Source organism: Hemiscyllium ocellatum, chromosome 19 (genome assembly GCF_020745735.1).
Source record: "Hemiscyllium ocellatum isolate sHemOce1 chromosome 19, sHemOce1.pat.X.cur, whole genome shotgun sequence".
NCBI classification, from domain to species: domain Eukaryota; kingdom Metazoa; phylum Chordata; class Chondrichthyes; order Orectolobiformes; family Hemiscylliidae; genus Hemiscyllium; species Hemiscyllium ocellatum.
Window position 1 is genome coordinate 205,100 of NC_083419.1, and position 20,557 is coordinate 225,656.

Genomic DNA, 20,557 nt, shown 5'->3' on the forward strand with positions numbered 1-20,557 from the left:
AGTCTAGAAGCTTATTTCCACACAGCTCACTGCTGAACTCCTTAACTAGTTCTGGGCTGAACTGCTCAGCTTGACTTCAGTTTCTAGGACTGGCCCATTCCCCTTTCATTGCATAGGTCAGTTCTAAACATGACCACTTTAGCCTGAAGTCTCATTTGTTTATATGTAAACAGAAGGCCTCTCAATACATGTACCAAACTAGCCACCTCGGAGGCAGAAGTGATTTACAATTCCTCTGAAAAATACCAAGGACATGGTATCCTTGAGAAAAGGAACACTTTTTAGGGAAAAAAAAGGACCAGCTTTGTGACACGAGGGTGGCTCTGGAAAAATTGATTTATTTCAAGTTTTGTGGAGTTGTTTGATTAACAGGATGCTAAAAGTCACTGCAGGCATTTGAGGCTTTTTTTCTGAAAAGGATTCAAGAAATGACATGATGGTGATAACTTCTTATTTTACTGTTGACCCTTGCTGAGGCTTTGGTATATGGTCGTCAGTTGAAGAAAAACAGCCTACCAGGAAGGGCTGCCCAGTCGACCTCCCCCATGTCTGAAAAGAAACCCATCTTAAGTTAGATGAAACCTATCAGTTTGAATGGTTTTTAGGCCATTTCAGAAGATACTCAGGAATCATCCAGATTATGGGCTGGAGTTGCATGAAGGCCCAAGTCAGATTTCCTCCACTGAAACAGGGAGCCCCAAACTTAATTGGATTTAAGTTCCACTGGTTGCCACAGTTGGATTCAAACCAGTATCCCCATAGCATTTGCCCAGACGCCAGGATTACAGACTATACCAAAACAGACCAATACTCTCTGATCCACATTTTCAGTGCACAGTAATTAAAAGTAGCTCCAAGCATCACAGTTAAAAGATTAATTCACTCTAAGCTCAAGATGTAACATCCACTGGCTAATAATTTTAGAGCAGAGATGCACAAATCCACTGAAACAAAGGTGAAAACCAACTTTCAAACAGGGCAAATCCTAGACTACCCAAGCAGTGTATGATTATTAGGACACCAGTTATGGTTGATTTTGACTATCAATATACAATTTCAACCAGGATATTAAAAGTGAAAAGGTTCTTGCTCCACACAGCTGTCAGTCAGTCGAGTAAATTTAACACTTCTCATTTCAAGGAGCAAATGACTCAGCAGCTCAGACAACAGATTTATTTACTGAACATTCTTTAATCATAGAATACAAAATACCAACAAAAAAACTCTTTATAACAAACCAAAATCCTTTATTGCTAATGGAACATAAATCCATGCACAAAATACTGAAGATGCTATTATGTATTTTAAAGTAACTCTTACCATTGGTTGCTCTGGATCTGAAAATTTCACCTTCAAGTCTTTCAAATGCTTTAAGATAGGTTCATCGTGCTCCTGTAAATAAAATGCTTTTAACATGATTTAATTGTGCATATTAATTACTTGGACAGATTGTGCAGTGCCAGCCCTCAAAAACTAAATTAACTATTTCAGCCCACAGGTTTTCACCCAATCCCAACAATAACAGCAATTACAGAAAATTCAAATATTGCTGAAAAAAATCCATAAAATATTGATAGTCACAAATCTTGAGAAGTGACTGAAAAAAGTGGAGCGCGCAGGCAGCTTAAGCAGAAGTCAGCAACCCAATAATCTGCTGCCCTCTGCTGGTACAGCATAAACAGAGTTAAAAAAATCACAACACCTGGTCCAACAGGTTTATTTTTTTTTAAAAAGTACTAGCTTTTGGAGCACTGCTCCTTCATCAAATAGCTGTGGAGCAAAAGATCACAGTATCATGCATGCAACTGATATGATATATTGAACAAATCTAGATTGCTGTTAAGTCTTTCATTTTTTAGAATGAGTTGCAGGGTGCATGGATATAGACAAACAAACCACCACCTGGCTCTGAGACTTCTAGTGTCTTTTAGCCCCAGGCTGAGTCACTCAGATTTCAGAATAAAAACAGAAATTGCTGGAAATGCTGAGCAGGTCAGCCAGCATCTGGAGAGAGAAAAAAAATCAGAGAGTAAGCATATTGAGTCCAGTGACCCTTGACCAAAAACATTTAATTGATTTCTCTTCACTGATTCTGCCAGACCTCCTGAGCTTTTCCAGCGATTTGTTTCTGATTTACAGCATCTGCAGTTCTTTCGTTTTTACTGATTTCATGGATTTAAAAGATAAGATTAACCAAGATAAAGCTGAAAGGTTAACCTTACGGGCTGAGGGTTGAGTCTGTCTGGGATAGCTTTAAGGACTCAAAATTGGATCACAAACATTTTGAGACAGTTCTTGTAAGAGACCGCAGTTCATTTATTTACCTTCAATTAATTGTTATCTCAAATGAAAAATATCTAATCTCAAAGTTAACATACTGAAAAACATTTTCAATGATTTTATTCAGTTTATTTTATTTGGCTCAACTCTAATAAATTTTTTTACTGCTTCACTGACCCATATTTCAGAGTATAAGTTATATACAGAGCAAAATTTTTTTAAAAAAAACAGTATTTGTTAACATTGTACATTATAGATTGAAGTTTGAAAGAATGACCCCGATGGGAAGTGCATTGGAAATCAGGTACAACTCTATATTGAGAGAGATTATGGAAGTGGTTCATGCCTGGGACAACGAGCAAAGAAAAACAAAAGGAAACAAAGCCATTTATTACAATTAATCTTTAACACATGGAAAATATATTACAAATATGCAAACCTAAACAATAGATTGCCTTTTAAATCAAAATACACAGTTCCTGGAGTCATTTCTAATGTGAGGAAAAAAGTTTATGAAACTGAAGTTTCTAATTTTACCTGACTGACAAACCCAGGAGGTTAAAAGAAAATAGGCATCAAGTTCCAGTACTCAAGAAAACAGCTAATTAACATGAACAAACTGTTTTGAACCAATACCAGCAGAGACACACGAAATAGATATTTCATTGTTTGCAGCAAAAACTTCCAGCTCGGCGAGCAGAACCACAACATATTTCATTGTGTCTGGATTTACAAACACCTACCTGTATCATGTCACTGAGCAAATCAACATTCTTGAAGACTGTAAGCCAAAATTCTGGAATTCCCTTTGGTTCCTCTTTTTCTTCATCTTTTTTCTCTTCCTCCACTTTAACCTTTTCTTTCATTTCATCCTAGAAGGAAAAAACCCAAATCAACCAAACAGCAGGAGCCTAACAAAACAAAAAATGTGCTCAACAACAGTGGGTATTTCAAATGCACATGGAAAACTACTCTGGTTCAATTCTAAGTAGCTGCTGACCTCAAAAGGAGTACTGTTCTGCATCATATTCTCGCAGGATTCACAAACCACGGACAAGTTACATCAATTTTTTTTCAAATGCAAGAGGAATGTTTGCAGTAAAAGACAGAACCCGGAGAAGCTTTAATATACAGAGGGATCTTGGGGTGAAAGCCCGTGGTTCCCTTAAAGTGGCAACACAAGTGAATAAAGTGGGAAAAGCAGCATACAGCATGCTTGCCTTCATTGGTTGAGACAGAGTATAAAACATTGGCAAGTCATGCTGCAGCTGTATAAAACTTTAGTTAAGCCGCATTGGGAGCTGTGTGTGCAGTGCTGCTCTTGACAATATAAGAAGGATGTGGAGACTTTGCAGAGGGCGCAAGAGGCTTACCAGGAGGTTGCCTGGATTGGAGCTCATTAGCTATTAGGACAGAATGGACAAACATGGATTGTTTTTGCTGGAACAGAGACAGAGACCTAATACAAGTATATAAAATGAGAGGCATGAATACGGTGGATAGTTAGAATCTTTTTCACAGGGTGGGAATGTCAAAAACAAGGGTGGGGGGGTGGCATAGATTTAAATGTGAGCATGGAAATGTTTTAAGGTGAAATATGAAGGCAAAGAATTTTTAAAAAAGTGGTAGACATCTACATCACGGTGCCAGGAGAGGTGGTAGAAGCAGATACATGAGCAAAGTTTAAGAGGTACCACGATACGAACAGGAAGGGAATAGACCATGTGCATGCAGATAGGATTAGTTTAGAATAGCATCATGGTCAGCACAAACATGGCAGGATGAAGGGACTCCTATTCTGTTTTTTTCAAGTTACTCAATAACAGAAGATAGTAAAGATCCAAAAGCAATGCGACACCTCAGTTGAGTGGCATGCTGGAGATCAAGCTCAGTTACTGCCAGAGATATTAAAGTTGACTGCCTTTTGAGAACCAGGTTGACAAAGCAAGACTAGATTTCTTTATCTGTCAAGAATTACACTAATTAAAAATATATAGATTAATTATAAACGTCAACATATACAGCTAGTTAAAACTCCAACTCCCCTTATAAACTACAGCCGACAGCAACTAATGTGAAGTCAAAATGGCTCTCTTTAGTCTCAATTCTTTTAAAAAGATGTACCTGCCATTTCAGAGATCCAATGCATACCCAAAGTGTTCAACATGTGGCAGCCTATCATAATTACTGCCTGACTCAAAATCCTCACCATTAACAACTGGTTACTTTTCCAGACCAGTCAGCTACTTGCCACTGGTCAAATCTTCCTTTCTTTACCCATCCTGTCTCCAGCCCACCTGCAGGCCTATCTTCAGGTTGAGGAAGAAGCGTGTAAACTGCACTTATAATGTGTGCCAGGCAATTCACTTTTCAAAAAAATAAGTTGTCTTCTCATTTTGGTCCACAATCAAAGACCAAAAGTGAAAAGATACTGCCCTTTATAAGTGACTGTGCCAACAGTTGATAATCAGAATACAGTTAACAGTAGAATGTGTTTTTGGCACCACACAGTGTGCCTGATCCAAGGCAAATAGTAAAGTAGAAGTGGAGTTGGGGAGAACAGTGTCACAAGGAATACTGCAAATCCGAAACGGATGGAAAAAAGAAAATCAATGTACATCAAGAGACTGCAACCCTAAAATATGCCCCAAATGAAGTCTCCAATACAATAATCCACTTTTTATTTCTATGCTTCTAAAATAATAGAAGAGCCAGGTTCAATTCCAATACCGACAATTCCACCTTGTAAAAGCAGCAAGCTTTCAGCATCTAGAAGCTGGCATACTTACTGATAACTCTTCCTCATCATCTCCTTGCCATTTGCATTCTTCCTCTGTGGGCTCAAAGACAGCATTGATAATGTCACTCCGCTAAGGGAAAGATAAGACATGGTTACTTATTGGACGTTCCTTATTCCAAGTTAAACACTAGAATAAAACACTCCACACTCCTTATGATAAAGCAACTCATTTCCCAATCAGATCATAAGACATAGCAAACATTGGGACATTTGTCCCATCAAGTGTGCTCCACCATTCAATCATGCCAGATAGGTTTTTAATCACCATTTTCCTGCTTTCTCCCCATAACATTCGTCTCCTTGGCAATCAATAACATATTTTAAATACACTCAACGACCTAGCCTCCACAGCTTTGTGTGGCAACAAATCCCACAGATTCACCACTCTGGCGAAAGTAGTTGCGCCTTATCTCCGTTCTAAAAGGATCTTGAAGGCTGTTGTTACGAAAGTGGAGGACTGTATAGAACAAGTTGGGCAAGCCAACTACATCACAAAGTTGGACTTACTGCATGGTTATTGGCAGGTACCTTGAATGGAGAAAGCGAACATTTCTGCTTTTGCAACTCCAAATGGGCTATATCAATTCAGTGATGCCCTTTCAAAAGAAGAATGCACCAGCCACATTTCAAAGACTCACGAACAGAATCGTGACTAAATTAAGAAATTGTGCTGTTTATTTTGACGATGTAGTGATCTTTAGCCATTCCTGGGAAGATCACATGGTACAGTTGGCAGCACTCTGAACAATTACAAAAAGCAAAACTGGCAATAAACTTAGAAAACAGAATTCAATGGCAGAGATGATGTTCTTGGGACATAACATTAGACATGTAAGGATGACCCCCAAGGAACTTGAAAACTAGGGGAAGGGGAAGGGGAAGGGGAAGGGGAAGATTGAACAATCAATTGGCTAATTTTCAAAGAAACTCAATATACACCAGAGAAAATACTGCACCACTGAAAGTATTGAGAGTTTGGTAGGAAATTCGACATTTCGGACATAAGCCCTTCTTTCCTGTTCCTTGGATGCTGCCTGACCTACTGCGCTTTTCCAGCAACACATTTTCAGCTCTGATCTCCAGCATCTGCAGACCTCACTTTCTCCTCAAAGAGTTTGGTACTAGCCTTACATTTTAATGTTTATGTGACAAATAATGTTTGAGATGAGTCACAACCCTCGAGGTTTTTGGAAACATTTAAAGACAAAAATGAGACTATTTCATTGGAGTCTTGTATTACAGACTTTTAGTTTAGAAATTGTACATATTGCGGGTCATAAAAATGTGAATGCAGGTAAGTTACTGTAGATTTAAAAGGAAATGTATAGCTTTGAGAGAACTGTAATCGATTCCAATGTTATGTGCGTGCAGAATCAACAAGGTATAACTTAATGACATCTATATTTCATAAGGATATTAAGATTTAGAGAAAAATTTGCAAAAAGCAGCCATCTTTCCATTATTTTGGTTCATTTTTTCTTAAGGGGGAGGTGTTAGGAAATTGAGAAAGAGTGAATCTTCACTATAAAATTCAGAAGACACTATCTTAAAAGAAGTTTGAAGTACAGCCACAGTTTCCAGAATACAGAACAGCTAAGAGAAGGGCTATTCCAAAATAGATATATGTAGTAAATGCTGTTAAATGAATACATGAGTTTTGGTTGCTGTTTTGAAAATTCAAATTTAACCAATTAATTTAAATTATGCCCAAAATATTAAGACTCAATTGAGTTTGAATTTATTGAATAACATCAGATCAATAAGAGGGAACAATATTGGGGGTACTAAAAACGCAGGCATTTTGAAAACTGGTCAGAGCAGCTCCTGTACAGCAAATGCCATCCGAAGAAATAAACACCTTGCTCAAAGAAATTTCAAAAGGTACCTTTTCCTGTAAAAGTAGGAAGACGACAACAGAATCAGAAGACCAGAAGGAAGTCGGGGGTAAGGGCTGTATGGATGTTGATAAATTAATGTAATGTTTATTAGTGGTTATTGGAACAGCATATTAACAGACTTGCATTCAGCTAAGGGTCGGTGGTTTAGGGGGAAGCACTCAGTTTGTTAATGGTTCTGGTTAGTGTTCCCTGGTTAAATAGTTACATTTTATTTATACAGTGGAAATTAGGGATCTTCTTTCATTCACACATGTTTAACAGATTAAAAGGCAAGTTTTTCCGGGTACTTGGTTTTAATTAGCAGAGGGGTTTGACTCCGTGTCGTAAGTGCACCCTTGGGTTCTCGCCTCTCCTTGCCAATGCCTCTTCTTCCTAACATCCACATGTGAAAGGTAAAAAAAATGGTTAAGACTAAAATTGAGTGGAAGCAGCGGCTAAGTAAAAGTGAACCCAGGAGACTACAGCTAAGGTAAGACAGTTTGTTTTAAAATTACTTACCTGTAGCGGGCAGCGGTGTTTTTTTCTTCTCTCTCTCTTCACAGAAAGAGCGGGAGCAGCAGAGGAAGTGACGGCAAGCAGAGGGGCAGCCGGGAAGGAAAGCAGTGAGTATATAACTCAGGAAGGCGGCTAAACCAGAGATTCTACACCTGTAGTATCTCCCACCCACCCTCCTCCTCTAACCTTCTTAACTACTCTGCTTTTTCTTTTAAGGTAAGGATTTTTTATTTCTTTACCAGTGACTAGTTAAAAATTTACTTCTTTTTTTGTGTGTGTATATATATTAAGTCCTTTTTTAGGGAAAAAAAAACTATAGCAGAGAGGTATCAGAAAGTATTCTAATTCATACTTGTACAAAGTAACTAAGTAATTAACTAACTAAGCAGAGATGGCTGGGCAGGTGATGTGCTGTTGCTGTATGATGTGGGAGCTGGCTGATCCCATTGTGAACGGCAGTGACCACATCTGCAGCAAGTGTTGGCTGCTGGAAGAACTCCGGATCAGAGTTGATGATCTGGAATCTGAGCTTCAAACACTGCGGCACATCCGGGAGGGGGAGAGTTACCTGGATGCTTTGTTTCAGGAGGCAGTCACACCTGGGAGATTAAGTAATTCACATTCAGCTAGTGATCAGGCACAACAGTGTGAGACTGTAAGTGAGGCAGTTAGGGGGAACCTGAGTTCAGGAGTGGAGGAGCCTCAGCCCTTGACCTTGTCCAACAGGTACGAGATTCTTGCTCCCTGTTCGGATGAGGAAAAGGGCTCTGGACAGGATGAGCCAACTGACCAAGGCACCATGGTGCAGAAGGCCATTCAAGAGGGGGGAGCTAATAGACAAGTAGTGGTTATAGGGGATTCTATAATTAGGGGGACAGATAGTATCCTTTGCAAGCCGGATCGGGAGTCTGGCATGGTGTATTGCCTGCCCGGTGCCAGGGTGCGGGACATCTCTGACCGGCTTGAAAGGATATTGGAGCAGGAGGGGGAGGATCCAGTTGTTGTGGGACATGTTGGTACTAACAACACAGGCAAGACTAGGGTGGAGGACTTGTTTGGGCATTACGAAGCACTAGGCAGGAAATTGAAGCACAGGTCCTCAAGGGTCATAACCTCCGGATTACTGCCTGAGCCACGTGCCAATTGGCATAGGCACAAGAAAATTAGGCAAGTAAACACGTGGCTAAGGGATTAGTGTGAGAAAGAGGGATTCCACTTCATGGGGCATTGGCATCAGTTTTGGAACAGGGGGGATCTGTACCGTTGGGACGGTCTCCACCTGAACCGATCGGGTACCAATGTTCTAGCGAAGAGGATAAATAGGGTGGTCAGTAGGACTTTAAACTTCTGAGTTGGAGGGGGGGGGGGGGGGCGGGGGGGGGGAGTGAAAGCGACAGGGAGTATGGCATTAAATGGAAAGATAAGCAGCAGGATAGCATGCGTCCAGGCGGATTTAAAATTGAGGCAGACTGAGAATGCAGAAAAAAAGCAAGGATAGCTTAGGACATCATATGACTTCCAACATCTCTAATGATGAGGAAGTTAGCATTAAGGCACTTTACCTGAATGCTCGTAGCATTCATAACAAAGCCGATGAACTAATGGCACAGATAATAGTGAATGATTATGATGTGGTAGGCATCATAGAGACTTGGTTACAGGGGGGTCAGGACTGGCAGTTAAACCTCCATGGTTTTTCAACTTATCGAAAAGACAGAGAGGTGGGCAGAGGGGATGGGGTTGCCTTGTTAGTTAAGAACAAAATTAAATCTATGGCATTGAATGACATAGCGTCGGATGATGTGGAGTCTGTGTGGGTGGAATTGAGGAACCACAAAGGCAAAAAAAACCATAATTGGAGTTGTGTATAGACCTCCTAACAGTGGTCAGGACCAAGGGCGCAACATGTACCGGGAAATAGAGAAGGCATGTCAGAAAGGCACAGTCACAGTGATTATAGGAGACTTCAATATGCAGGTGGACTGGGTAAATAATGTTGCTAGTGGATCCAAAGAAAGGGAATTCATGGAATGCTTACAGGATGGCTTTTTGGAACAGCTTGTCATGGAGCCCACAAGAGAGCAGGCTATTCTGGACCTAGTGCTTTGCAATGAACCAGACTCTATAAAAGATCTTAAAGCAAGGGAACCCTTAGAAAGTAGCGATCATAATATGGTAGAGTTCAGTCTGGAGTTTGAAAGAGAGAAGGCAAAATCGGATGTAATGGTGTTACAGTTGAATAAAGGTAATTATGAGGGCATGAGAGAGGAACTGACAAAAATAGACTGGAAGCAGAGGCTAACTGGGAAGACAGTAGAGCAAAAATGGCAGGAGTTTGTAGGTATAATTGAGGACACTGTACAGAGGTTCATTCCCAAGAAAAGAAAGATTATCCGGGGAGGGATTAGACAACCATGGCTGACAAAGGAAGTCAGGAAATGTATTAAAGAAAAAGAGAGATCCTATAAAGTGTCTAAGAACAGTGGGAAATCAGAAGAATGGGAAGGATACAAAAGCAAACAGAGGATAACAAAGAGTGTAATAAGAAATGAGAGGATCAAATATGAAGGTAGGCTAGCCAGTAATATTAGAAATGACAGTAAAAGTTTTCAGTACATAAGAAACAAACGACAGGCCAAAGTAGATATTGGGCCACTTCAAACTGATGCAGGAAGCCTAGTGATGGGAGATAAGGAAATAGCAGGAGAACTTAACAAGTACTTTGCGTCAGTTTTCACAATGGAAGACGTGAGTAATATCCCAAAAATTAAAGGGAATCATGGGGCTGAGTTGAGTATGGTTGCCATTATGAAAGGGATAGTGCTAGAAAAGTTAAAAAGTCTTAAAATTGATAAATCTCCTGGCCCCGATGGGATACACCCTAGAGTTCTGAGAGGGGTGGCTGAGGAAATAGCGGAGGCATTGGTTGAGATCTTTCAAGAGTCACTGGAGTCAGGAAAGGTCCCGGATGATTGGAAGATGGCTGTTGTAACCTCCTTGTTCAAGAAAGGATCAAGGCAAAAGATGGAAAATTATAGGCCAATCAGCTTAACCTCGGTTGTTGGTAAAATTCTACAATCCATCATTAAGGATGAGGTTTCTAAATTCTTGGAAGAGCAGAGTCTGATTAGAACAAGTCAACATGGATTTAGTAAGGGGAGGTCGTGCCTGACAAACCTGTTGGAATTTTTTGAAGAGGTAAAAAGTAGGTTAGACTAGGGAAACCCAGTGGATGTGGTCTATCTAGACTTTCAAAAGGCCTTTCATAAGGTGCCACACGGGAGGCTGCTGAGCAAGGTGAGGGCCCGTGGTGTTCGAGGTGAGCTGCTGGGATGGATTGAGGATTGGCTGTCTGACAGAAGGCAGAGAGTTGGGATAAAAGGTTCTTTTTCAGAATGGCAGCCGGTGACAAGCGGTGTCCCGCAGGGTTCAGTGTTGGGACCACAGCTATTCGCATTATATATTAATGATTTGGATGAGGGGACTGGGGGCATTCTAGCGAAGTTTGCCGATGATACGGAGTTAGGTGGACAGGCAGGTAGTACTGAGGAAGTGGGGAGGCTACAGAAGGATCTAGACAGGTTGGGAGAGTGGTCCAGGAAATGGCTGATGGAATTTAACATGAGCAAGTGCGAGGTCTTGCACTTTGGCAAAAAGAATAAAAGCACAGACGACTTTCTAAATGGTGAGAAAATTAGTAAAGCCAAAGTACAAAGGGATCTGGGAGTGCTAGTCGAGGATTCTCTAAAGGTAAACATGCAGGTTGAGTCTGTGATTAAGAAAGTGAATGCAATGTTGTCTCTTATCTCAAGAGGGTTGGAATATAAAAGCAGAGATGTGCTACTGAGACTTTATAAAGCTCTGGTTAGGCCCCATTTGGAGTACGGTGTCCAGTTTTGGTCCCCACACCTCAGGAAGGACATACTGGCACTGGAATGTATCCAGCGGAGATTCACACTGATGATCCCTGGAATGGCAGGTCTAACGTATGAGGAACGGCTGAGGATCCTGGGATTGTATTCGTTGGAGTTTAGAAGATTGAGGGGAGACTTAATAGAGACGTACAAGATAATACACGGTTTGGAAAAGGTGGACGCTAGGAAATTGTTTCCGTTAGGCGAGGAGACTAGGACCCGTGGACACAGCCTTAGAATTAGAGAGGGTCAATTCAGAACAGAAATGCGGAGACATTTCTTCAGCCAGAGTGGTGGGCCTGTGGAATTCATTGCCATGCAGTGCAGTGGAGGCTGGGACGCAAATGTCTTCAAGGCCGAGATTGATAGATTCTTGTTGTCTCGAGGAATTAAGGGCTACGGGGAGAACGCTGGTAAGTGGAGTTGAAATGCCCATCAGCCATGATTGAATGGCGGAGTGGACTCGATGGGCCGAATGGCCTTACTTCCACTCCTATGTCTTATGGTCTTAAAATTGGGCCCTTGAAGACAAAAACAGGGGAATATATTACAGGGAACAAAGAAATGGCAGAAGAATTGAATTGGTACTTCAGATCTGTGTTCACTGGGGAAGACAAGCAATCACCCTGAGGTAACACTGGCTGAAGGACCTGAACTGAAGGGAATTTATATTTGCCAGGAATTGGTGTTGGAGAGACTGTTAGGTCTGAAGGTTGATAAGTCCCCGGGGCCTGATGGCCTACATCCCAGGGTACTGAAGGTGGCGGCTCAAGAAATCGTGGATGCGTTGGTGATTATTTTCCAGAGTTCGATAGATTCTGGATCAGTTCCTGTGGATCAGAGGGTGGCTAATTTGTACCACTTTTTAAGAAAGGTGGGAGAGAGAAAGCAGGAAATTATAGACCAGTTAGTCTGACCTCAGTGGTGGGAAAGATGCTGGAGTCTATTATAAAGGATGAAATTATGACACATCTGGAAAGTAGTAACAGGATAGGTCAGAGTCAGTATGGATTTATGAAGGGGAAATCATGCTTGACTAATCTTCTGGAATTTTTTGAGGATGTAACTCTGAAGATGGATGAGGGAGATCCAGTAGACGTAGTGTACCTGGACTTTCAGACAGCTTTTGATTAAAGTCCCACATAGGAAGTTAGTGAGCAAAATTAGGGCGCATGGTACTGGGGGCAAAGTACTAACTTGGATTGAAAGTTGATTGGCTGATAGGAAACAAAGAGTAGTGATAAACTGCTCCATTTCAGAATGGCAGGCAGTGACCAGTGGGGTACCGCAGGGATCAGTGCTGGGACCACAGCTTTTTACAATATATGTTAATGATATAGAAGATGGTATCAGCAATAACATTAGCAAATTTGATGATACGAAGCTGGGTGGCAGGGTGAAGTGTGAGGAGGATGTTAGGATATTACAGGGTGACCTGGACAGGTTAGGTGAGTGGTCAGATGCATGGCAGATGCAGTTTAATGTGGACAAAATGTATGGTTATCTACTTTGGTGGCAAGAACAGGAAGACAGATTACTACCTCAATGGAATCAATTTAGGTAAAGGGGCAGTACAAAGAGATTTGGGTATTCTTGTACACCAGTCAATGAAGGTAAGCATGCAGGTACAGCAGGTAGTGAAGAAGGCTTTTAGCATGCTGGTCTTTATAACAAGAAGGATTGAGTATAGAAGCAAAGAGGTTCTTCTGCAGCTGTACAGGGCCCTGGTGAAACCACACCTGGAGTATTGTGCGCAGTTCTGGTCTCCAAATTTGAGGAAAGACATTCTGGCTATTGAGTGCAACGTAGGTTCACGAGGTCAATTCCTGGAGTGGCAGGACTACCTTACGCTGAAAGACTGGAGCGACTAGGCTTGTATACCCTTGAGTTTAGAAGATTGAGGAGAGATCTGATTGAGACATAAGATTATTAAAGGATTGGACACTCTGGAGGCAGGAAACATGTTTCTGCTGATGGGCGAGTGCCGAACCAGACGACACAGCTTAAAAATACGGGGTAGACTATTTAAACAGAGGGAGAAACTTCTTCACCCAGAGAGTGGTGGCTGTGTGGAATGCTCTGCCCCAGAGGGCAGTGGAGGCCCAGTCTCTGGATTCATTTAAGAAAGAGTTGGACAGAGCTCCCGAGCATAGTGGAATCGAGGGTTATGGAGATAAGGCAGGAACAGGATACTGATTAAGGATGATCAGCCATGGATCATATTGAATAGTGGTGGAGGCTCAAAGGGCAGAATGGCCTACTCCTGCACCTATTGTCTATTGTCCACTCTGTCCAGGTCATTCAGCATTCTCCAAGTTGCAATTAGATTCCCCTCTCATCCTTCTAAACTCCATACAGTAGGTTCCAGAGTCCTCAAATGTTCCTTATACATTAAGCCTTTCATTCCTGGGATCATTCTCATGAACCTCGTCTCAAACAGTGAGGGGGCCTAAAAATCACTCAATACTCTAAATGTGGTCTGACCAGAGCCTTCTAAAATCTCTCAAGTACATCCCTGTTTTTATATTCTAGTCCTCAAGATGAATGACAACATTTACTTACCTTCCTAACCACCAACTCAAGTTGCAAGTTTACACAGAGAAACTTGGACTAGGACTCCCAAGTCCCTTTGCACTTCAGTCTTCCAAATTTTCTCCCCATTTAGAGAACAGTCCACGTTTCTATTCTTCTTGCCAAAACGCATGCTCTTACATGTTCCCACATTGTATTTTATCGTCTCTATGCCTACTCTCCTGAATTGTCCAAATCTTTTTGCAGCCTCCCCACCTCTTCAACACTACCTACCCTTCTCTTTGTATCACCTGCAAACTTAGCCAGCGTGCCCTCAGTTCCTTCATCCAAATCATCAACATATAAAGTGAATCATTGTGGTCCCAAACCAAGCCTTGTGGCACATCACTCCTCACCAGCTTCCATCTTGAGAAGGAGCCTTTTATCCCCACTCTCTGCTTTCTGCCAGACAGCCAAGCTTCCACCCAAGCTAGTATCTTGCTGCTGACATCATGCGGCCCTGATCTCATCCGTAGCCTCCTGTGCAGCATTTTGTCAAAGGTCTTCTGGAAGTCCAGATAAATAATATGCTTTATCACTCCTTTGTCTAACTGCTCTTTACCTCTCAAAGAATTCTAACAAATGGGTCAGACATGACCTCCCCTTGATGAAACTATGCTGACTCTGCTCTATTTTACTATGTACTTTCAAGCTTTCAGAAATCTTATCCTTCACAATGGACTCCAAAATCTTACCAATGACTGAGTTCAGGCTAATTGGCGTATTATTTCCTGTCTTTTGCCTTGCTCCCTTCTTAAAAAGGGGAATGACATTAGTGATTTTCTAGTCCTCTGGGACCTCCCTGACTAGTGATTCCTAAAGGATCACTACTGAAGTCTCCACGTTATCTTCAGCTATTTACTTCAGAACTCTGGTCCAGGTGATTTATCCACCTTCAAAATTCAATTTTTCTAGTAACTTCTCCTTGGTAATTACTCATGGCATCAATCTTCATGGTGGAAGAGAAGTACTTATTCAGTTCCTCAGCCAGTCCTTCACTCCCCATTACTGCTTCTCCAGCATCATTTTCTAGGAAACCAATGTCCACTTTTGTCCTTTATATCTGAAGAAACTCTAGCAAAGTTTGTGCGAAGATTTGTAGCTCGGGTGCTTGTTGTAGTGGTTCTGTTCGCCGAGCTGGAAGTTTTTGTTGCAAACATTTCGTCCCCTGGCTAGGAGACATCATCAGTGCTCTGGAGCCTCCTGCGAAGCGCTTCTTTGATGTTTCTTCCGGTATTTATAGTGGTCTGTCCTTGCCGCTTCCGGGTGTCGGTTTCAGCTGTCCGCTGTAGTGGTTGGTACTGGTGGTCTGTGCCTGACACATTGTGGAAGGATTTGATTCTTTCGGCATTCGTGTAGGAACCGGAGTTGTTCATATGTGGCGCTTAGGCGGTTAGAAACATCAAAGAAGCGCTTCGCAGGAGGCTCCAGAGCACTGATGATGTCTCCTAGCCAGGGGACGAAACGTTTGCAACAAAAACTTCCAGCTCGGCGAACAGAACCACTACAACAAGCACCCGAGCTACAAATCTTCGCACAAACTTTGAACACTTACGGGCGAGACACGCTGAGACAAGCCAGGAAATGGGAATCCTGCGCTAACCGCCACATATGAACAACTCCGGTTCCTACACGAATGCCGAAAGAATCAAATCCTTCCACAATGTGTCAGGTACAGACCACCAGTACCAACCACTACAGCGGGCAGTTGAAACTGACACCCGGAAGCGGCAAGGACAGACCACTATAAATACCGGAAGAAATATCAAAGAAGCACTTCGCAGGAGGCTCCAGAGCACTGATGATGTCTCCTAGCCAGGGGACGAAACGTTTGCAACAAAAACTTCCAGCTCGGCGAACAGAAACTCTAGCAAACTTTATTACATCTCATTAGCTACCCTCATCTCGTCTTGTCCATCCTTATTTCTTTCTTCATTATTCTGTTAGTCTTAGAGACTTCCCACTGCTCCTCGCCACATTATATGCCGTCTTATTTGCTTTAACGCCATCCCCGACTTCTTTAGTTGCCTCATATTCCCTTTAGCATGCTTTTTTCTCAGGATAACTTTTGCTGTATTTCCCAAATTACTCCCAGAAACTCCTGCCATTGCTGTTCCACTGTCTTTCCTGCTTGGCTCTTCTCCCAGTCGCAATTCCAGTCAGCCCCTCCATCATGCCTCTAACTATAAGAGCATAAGACCATAAGACACAGGAGCAGAAATTAGGCCATTCAGCCCATTGAATCTGCTCCACCATTCAATCATGGCTGATAAATTTCTCAACCCCAGTCACTACCCCCTTGACAATCAAGAACCTCCGACGTAAATATACTTAATGACCTGACTCCACAGCGTGCTGTGGCAGTGAATTACAGATATTCCACTCTGAAAAAACTTCTCCTTATCTTGTTTCTAAGAAGATCTTCCTTTTACTCTAAGGCTGTGCCCTCGGGTCCTAGTCTCTCCTACCAACGGAAATATCTTCCTAACAGCTACTCTGTTCAGGCCATTCAGTTTTCTGAAAGTTTCAATTGCCAGGTAGGACTCTCACTCATGCTTACAAAATTATAGTTCCTAATTATAGAATCCCCTACAACTACCACTTGTGTTTTTTGCTCCCCATTCTTGACTGGCCTCCTATACCAAGGTACCGTGGTCAGCTGACTCATCCTGCTTACAGCTTTGTTCCTCATCCATAAAGGGAGCAAGCACTCCATACCTACTGGACACGGTCAAGAGCTGAGGCTCCTCCATTTAGATCTCATGATTTGGAGATGTCAGTGTTGGACTGTGGTGTACAAAGTTAAATCACAACACCAGGTTTAGCCCTGCAGGTTTATGTGGAAGCACTAGCTTTTGGAGTGCTGCAGGTGGTTGTGGAGTACGAGATCATAAGACAATTTATAGCTAAAGATTAGTGTCATATTACTGAAGTGATCTTTTAAATAAACCTGGATTGTTAAGTCTTTCTTCTTTTAAAATGGATTGCAGGTTTCAGTTCGTTAATATGTAAATCCCAGAACATTTTAAAAAAGTTCTGGGATTTACATATGAAAGAACTGAAACCAACAGTCATTCTAAAAGATGAGAGACTTCAATAATCTAGGAATTTTTCAATACAAAATTTCACTTGCATCACACTGTAATCTTTTGCCTAAATCTTAACTCTCCACGATCACCTGGAGTTGGATGGGGTGGTGACAGGTGGGTTTGGGGGGCAGGGGCAGTGTTGGACAGAGTTCTAGGGGCAGACAGGCAGCAGTGCTGGGGGCAGTGTCTCACGCGCTGCGTGCTGCTACAAGTCTCTGGAGCAGACTTTAAAATCTCCGAGCCCCAGAGTAAAGGCATTTAATTGATTAACCAAATAATTGATTATCCAAACGAAATAGTGCCCACCCATCTCATTCGGATGAAAGAGGTTCCCCTGTACTTGGATCCTTCTACTTGCCTCACTTGCAGTCACACCCTGCTGCCCCGGTCTCTTACAGAATTTGTGGTACTTAAATCTACCAGGTGTGACTGCCTCCTGAAACAAAGCATCCAGGTACTTCTTCCCCCCTCACAGATGTGCCAGTGTTTTAAACCTCAGATTCCAGCTCATCAATTCTGAGCCAAATTCCTTCAGCAAACAACACATGCTGATGTGGTCACTGCTGTTCGCAATGGTACCAGCCAGCTCCTACATCATACAGCACATCACCTGCCCAGCCATCTCTACTTAATTTATTAGCTAGTCAGTCCATTTTGAAGTGTCTTTTTCCAAATCTTGGACAGATTTCCTACCAACCGATACGGTCACAGCTCTTCAGTTAGCAAGGAGTGCATGAGCTTCTTATAGGATATTGCTCAACGCTATACCGATGTGGAAACAAAGGTTCCTCAAACTAGAATTCAAAAGTCTTAAAATGATCAAACATATTTTAGATAAAAACACTCAGACAAGCTGAATTAAAAAAAAGGTATAATTCTTGCTTTGGTGCATATAGAAATTCTATTAAGTCCAATTATCAGTTGGTATCATCCAACTACTTGTTTGCAACCTATCCATTCAAAGCGATACAAAACTGAAAGCTACTTTCTTTCTCCACTCAGGTTTCAGTTGCATCATGCACTCGTGCACCAGCTGAGTTCTTGGTTATGCGCACGTGAGTCCATAGGAAGAGGAAACAAAGTGAAAGCATGTGAAAACTCTCCAGGAGCCTTAACAAATGTGACAGAGACTTGACAAATTCAGTTATGACAAGTGAAAACTGTTGTGACACAAATGAAAAGACAGGTTTATAAAATCAAGAGGGGCATGGACTGGATAAATAGACAAGGTCTTTTCCCTGGGGGGGGGAGAAGAAGAAGAGGAGAGAAGAGAGAGAGTAGTCCAGAACTCAAGGGCCTAGGTTTTGGAATAGGGGGCAAATTTAAAAAGGGAGCCAAGGGGCAACTATTTCAGAGATTGAAGCATATAGTGAATGAGGAAGTGGAGAAGGCTGGTAGAAATGCAACATTTAAAAGGCATCTGGATGGGTGTATGGATAGGAAGGGTTTAGAGGGATATGGGCCAAATGCTGGCAATTAGATTAATTTAGGATATCTGGTCAGCATGGACAGGTTGGACCAAAGGGAGTGTTACCATGCTGCACATCTTTATGACTCTATACTATCTTTTCATGTTACCTTGCCAACTGCCAATAATCAAGAGTCACGCTATAAGTTATGTCCAATAAAACAGTACCTTTGAATTAGCTTCCATTCACCCATATTTGTAGTTTGTCAAAAACAACTGGATGCATATTGTAGAATTGATTTCACAATTAATCAACCAGTTTTACTTTTTAAAATGCCACTTGGAAAGTATTTTCAGAATTTCAAATAAACTAAGTCAAGCTGTAAAATCAACTCAGCTAAACTTAAGAATTTTGGGAGTTGCAGTAATAATTAAACTTACTACCTGTAAAATGTGTTTGAGCTTTCTCACCAGTTTTAAAATAACAAACCCAATAATGCAACATCAATGGCAGCCGAAACGAAACATACGTTGAATTTTGCTATAAGATAAAAAGCTAAAGTCACCCGCAATCACAGGACAATAGGGCTGGTCTCTCATTAGAGAGATGCAACCGGTGATGGGTTTAACCTGACTGTCACCACATTCCAGGAAAGGAAAGGTGGAAAAGAATCTTCATTGCATCCTCAGCCAGTACAGGAATTTATTCTGTGCTGTTAATTTCACTCTGCATCATAAACCAGTTGCATAACAGTATCATCATGGATTCATTACAAATCCAATTTAGATGAGAAAATGCCCAAGAACTTATTTCATTGTACTTGATCATGTTAATTTAGGCACTGAGACACCAATGTTGGGGTGGGCAGTCCCTCTGAAAATTGCTCATAAAATAGATAAATTGAAGTTAAACTGCAAATTTTTATCTTTCTAAAATTCATAGAATAACAGTATCACCGACTAAGTCAATATTTATTGCCCACCCCTAATTATCCAGAGGGCAGTTAATAGACAACTACATTGCTATGGGTCTGCAGTCACATGTAGGCCACAACAGGTAAGGATAGCAGTTTCCTTTCCAAAAGGTTACGCGAACCAGATGGGCTTTCCAACAATTAACAAGGGTCAATTCATGGTCATGATCACACTCTTAATTCCAGATTTCATTGCATTCAACAATTCCACCATTCGCCACAGCAGGATTTTAAATTGAATCCCCAGGATATTATCTGGGTCTTGGGATAATATCACGATATTGTCGCCTCGCTGAAATCAATGAGTAAACCACTAAATCCAGGGGCAACTAATAGTTCCAATTGAGATCCATCTCCAGTTACCTATTATTTTACAACCAAGCCACCTCTTCATATCAAAAGGGAAGTTGGTTAAATGGCAGCTATTCAGAGATTCAGACGTAGCACTAATGTAGACTTTGAAGAAAATATTCTCTACTTAGAGAAGCAAGGTTTGATCAGATATCTGGCTTTGTCAGAGTGAGGTCATGCCTAACAAAGTGGTATTTTGAGGTAAAGAGATGAGGGTAGGGCAGTGAGGCAGTTTATATTGATTTCAGAAGGGCCTTTGACAAGGTCATGTGGGAAACTAATATAAGTTAAAAATACAAGGGGCAAAAACACATGTTGCTGGAAAAGCTCAGCAGGTCTAGCAGCATCTGAGAAATCAGTTACCGTTTCAGGTCTGGAAACCCTTCCTCTGAAGGGGCGGTACACTACAGAGGGCCCCTTTGAACATAGGACATTATAGTGTAGTACAGGCCCTTCGGCCCTCAATGTTGCACCAACTTGTGAAACCAATCTGAAGCCCGTCTAACCTACATTATGCCATTTTCATCCATATGTTTATGGAATGGCCATTTAAATGCCCCTAAAGTTAGCAAGTCTACTATTGAGTAAGTGAACTACCTGTGACATCTGTCCTGTATCTACCACCCCTCAATTCAAGGTTATGCCCCTTTGTGCTCACCATCACCAGGTGAAAGGCTCTCATTGTCCACCCTATTTAATCCTGATTTTCTTCGGTCTCAATTAAGTCACCGCTCAACCGTCCCTCCATACCAGACAACATCCTAATAAGGCCAACCT

At 41.7% G+C, this 20,557-nt stretch overlaps 1 protein-coding gene across 3 annotated transcripts in view; it reads right to left on the reverse strand.

Moving 5' to 3' along the window:
* The window catches only part of nap1l1 (nucleosome assembly protein 1-like 1), a 103,326-nt gene that overhangs the window by 43,974 nt on the left and 38,795 nt on the right, over positions 1–20,557 (reverse strand). For all 3 annotated transcript variants that reach the window (XM_060839567.1, XM_060839566.1, XM_060839568.1), the window contains 3 exons: positions 5,070–5,150; positions 3,024–3,152; positions 1,321–1,392 (listed from right to left, as the gene is read on the reverse strand). In XM_060839567.1, coding sequence (XP_060695550.1) covers positions 1,321–1,392; positions 3,024–3,152; positions 5,070–5,150 — 282 coding nt within the window. The remainder of the gene's footprint in view (positions 1–1,320; positions 1,393–3,023; positions 3,153–5,069; positions 5,151–20,557) is intronic.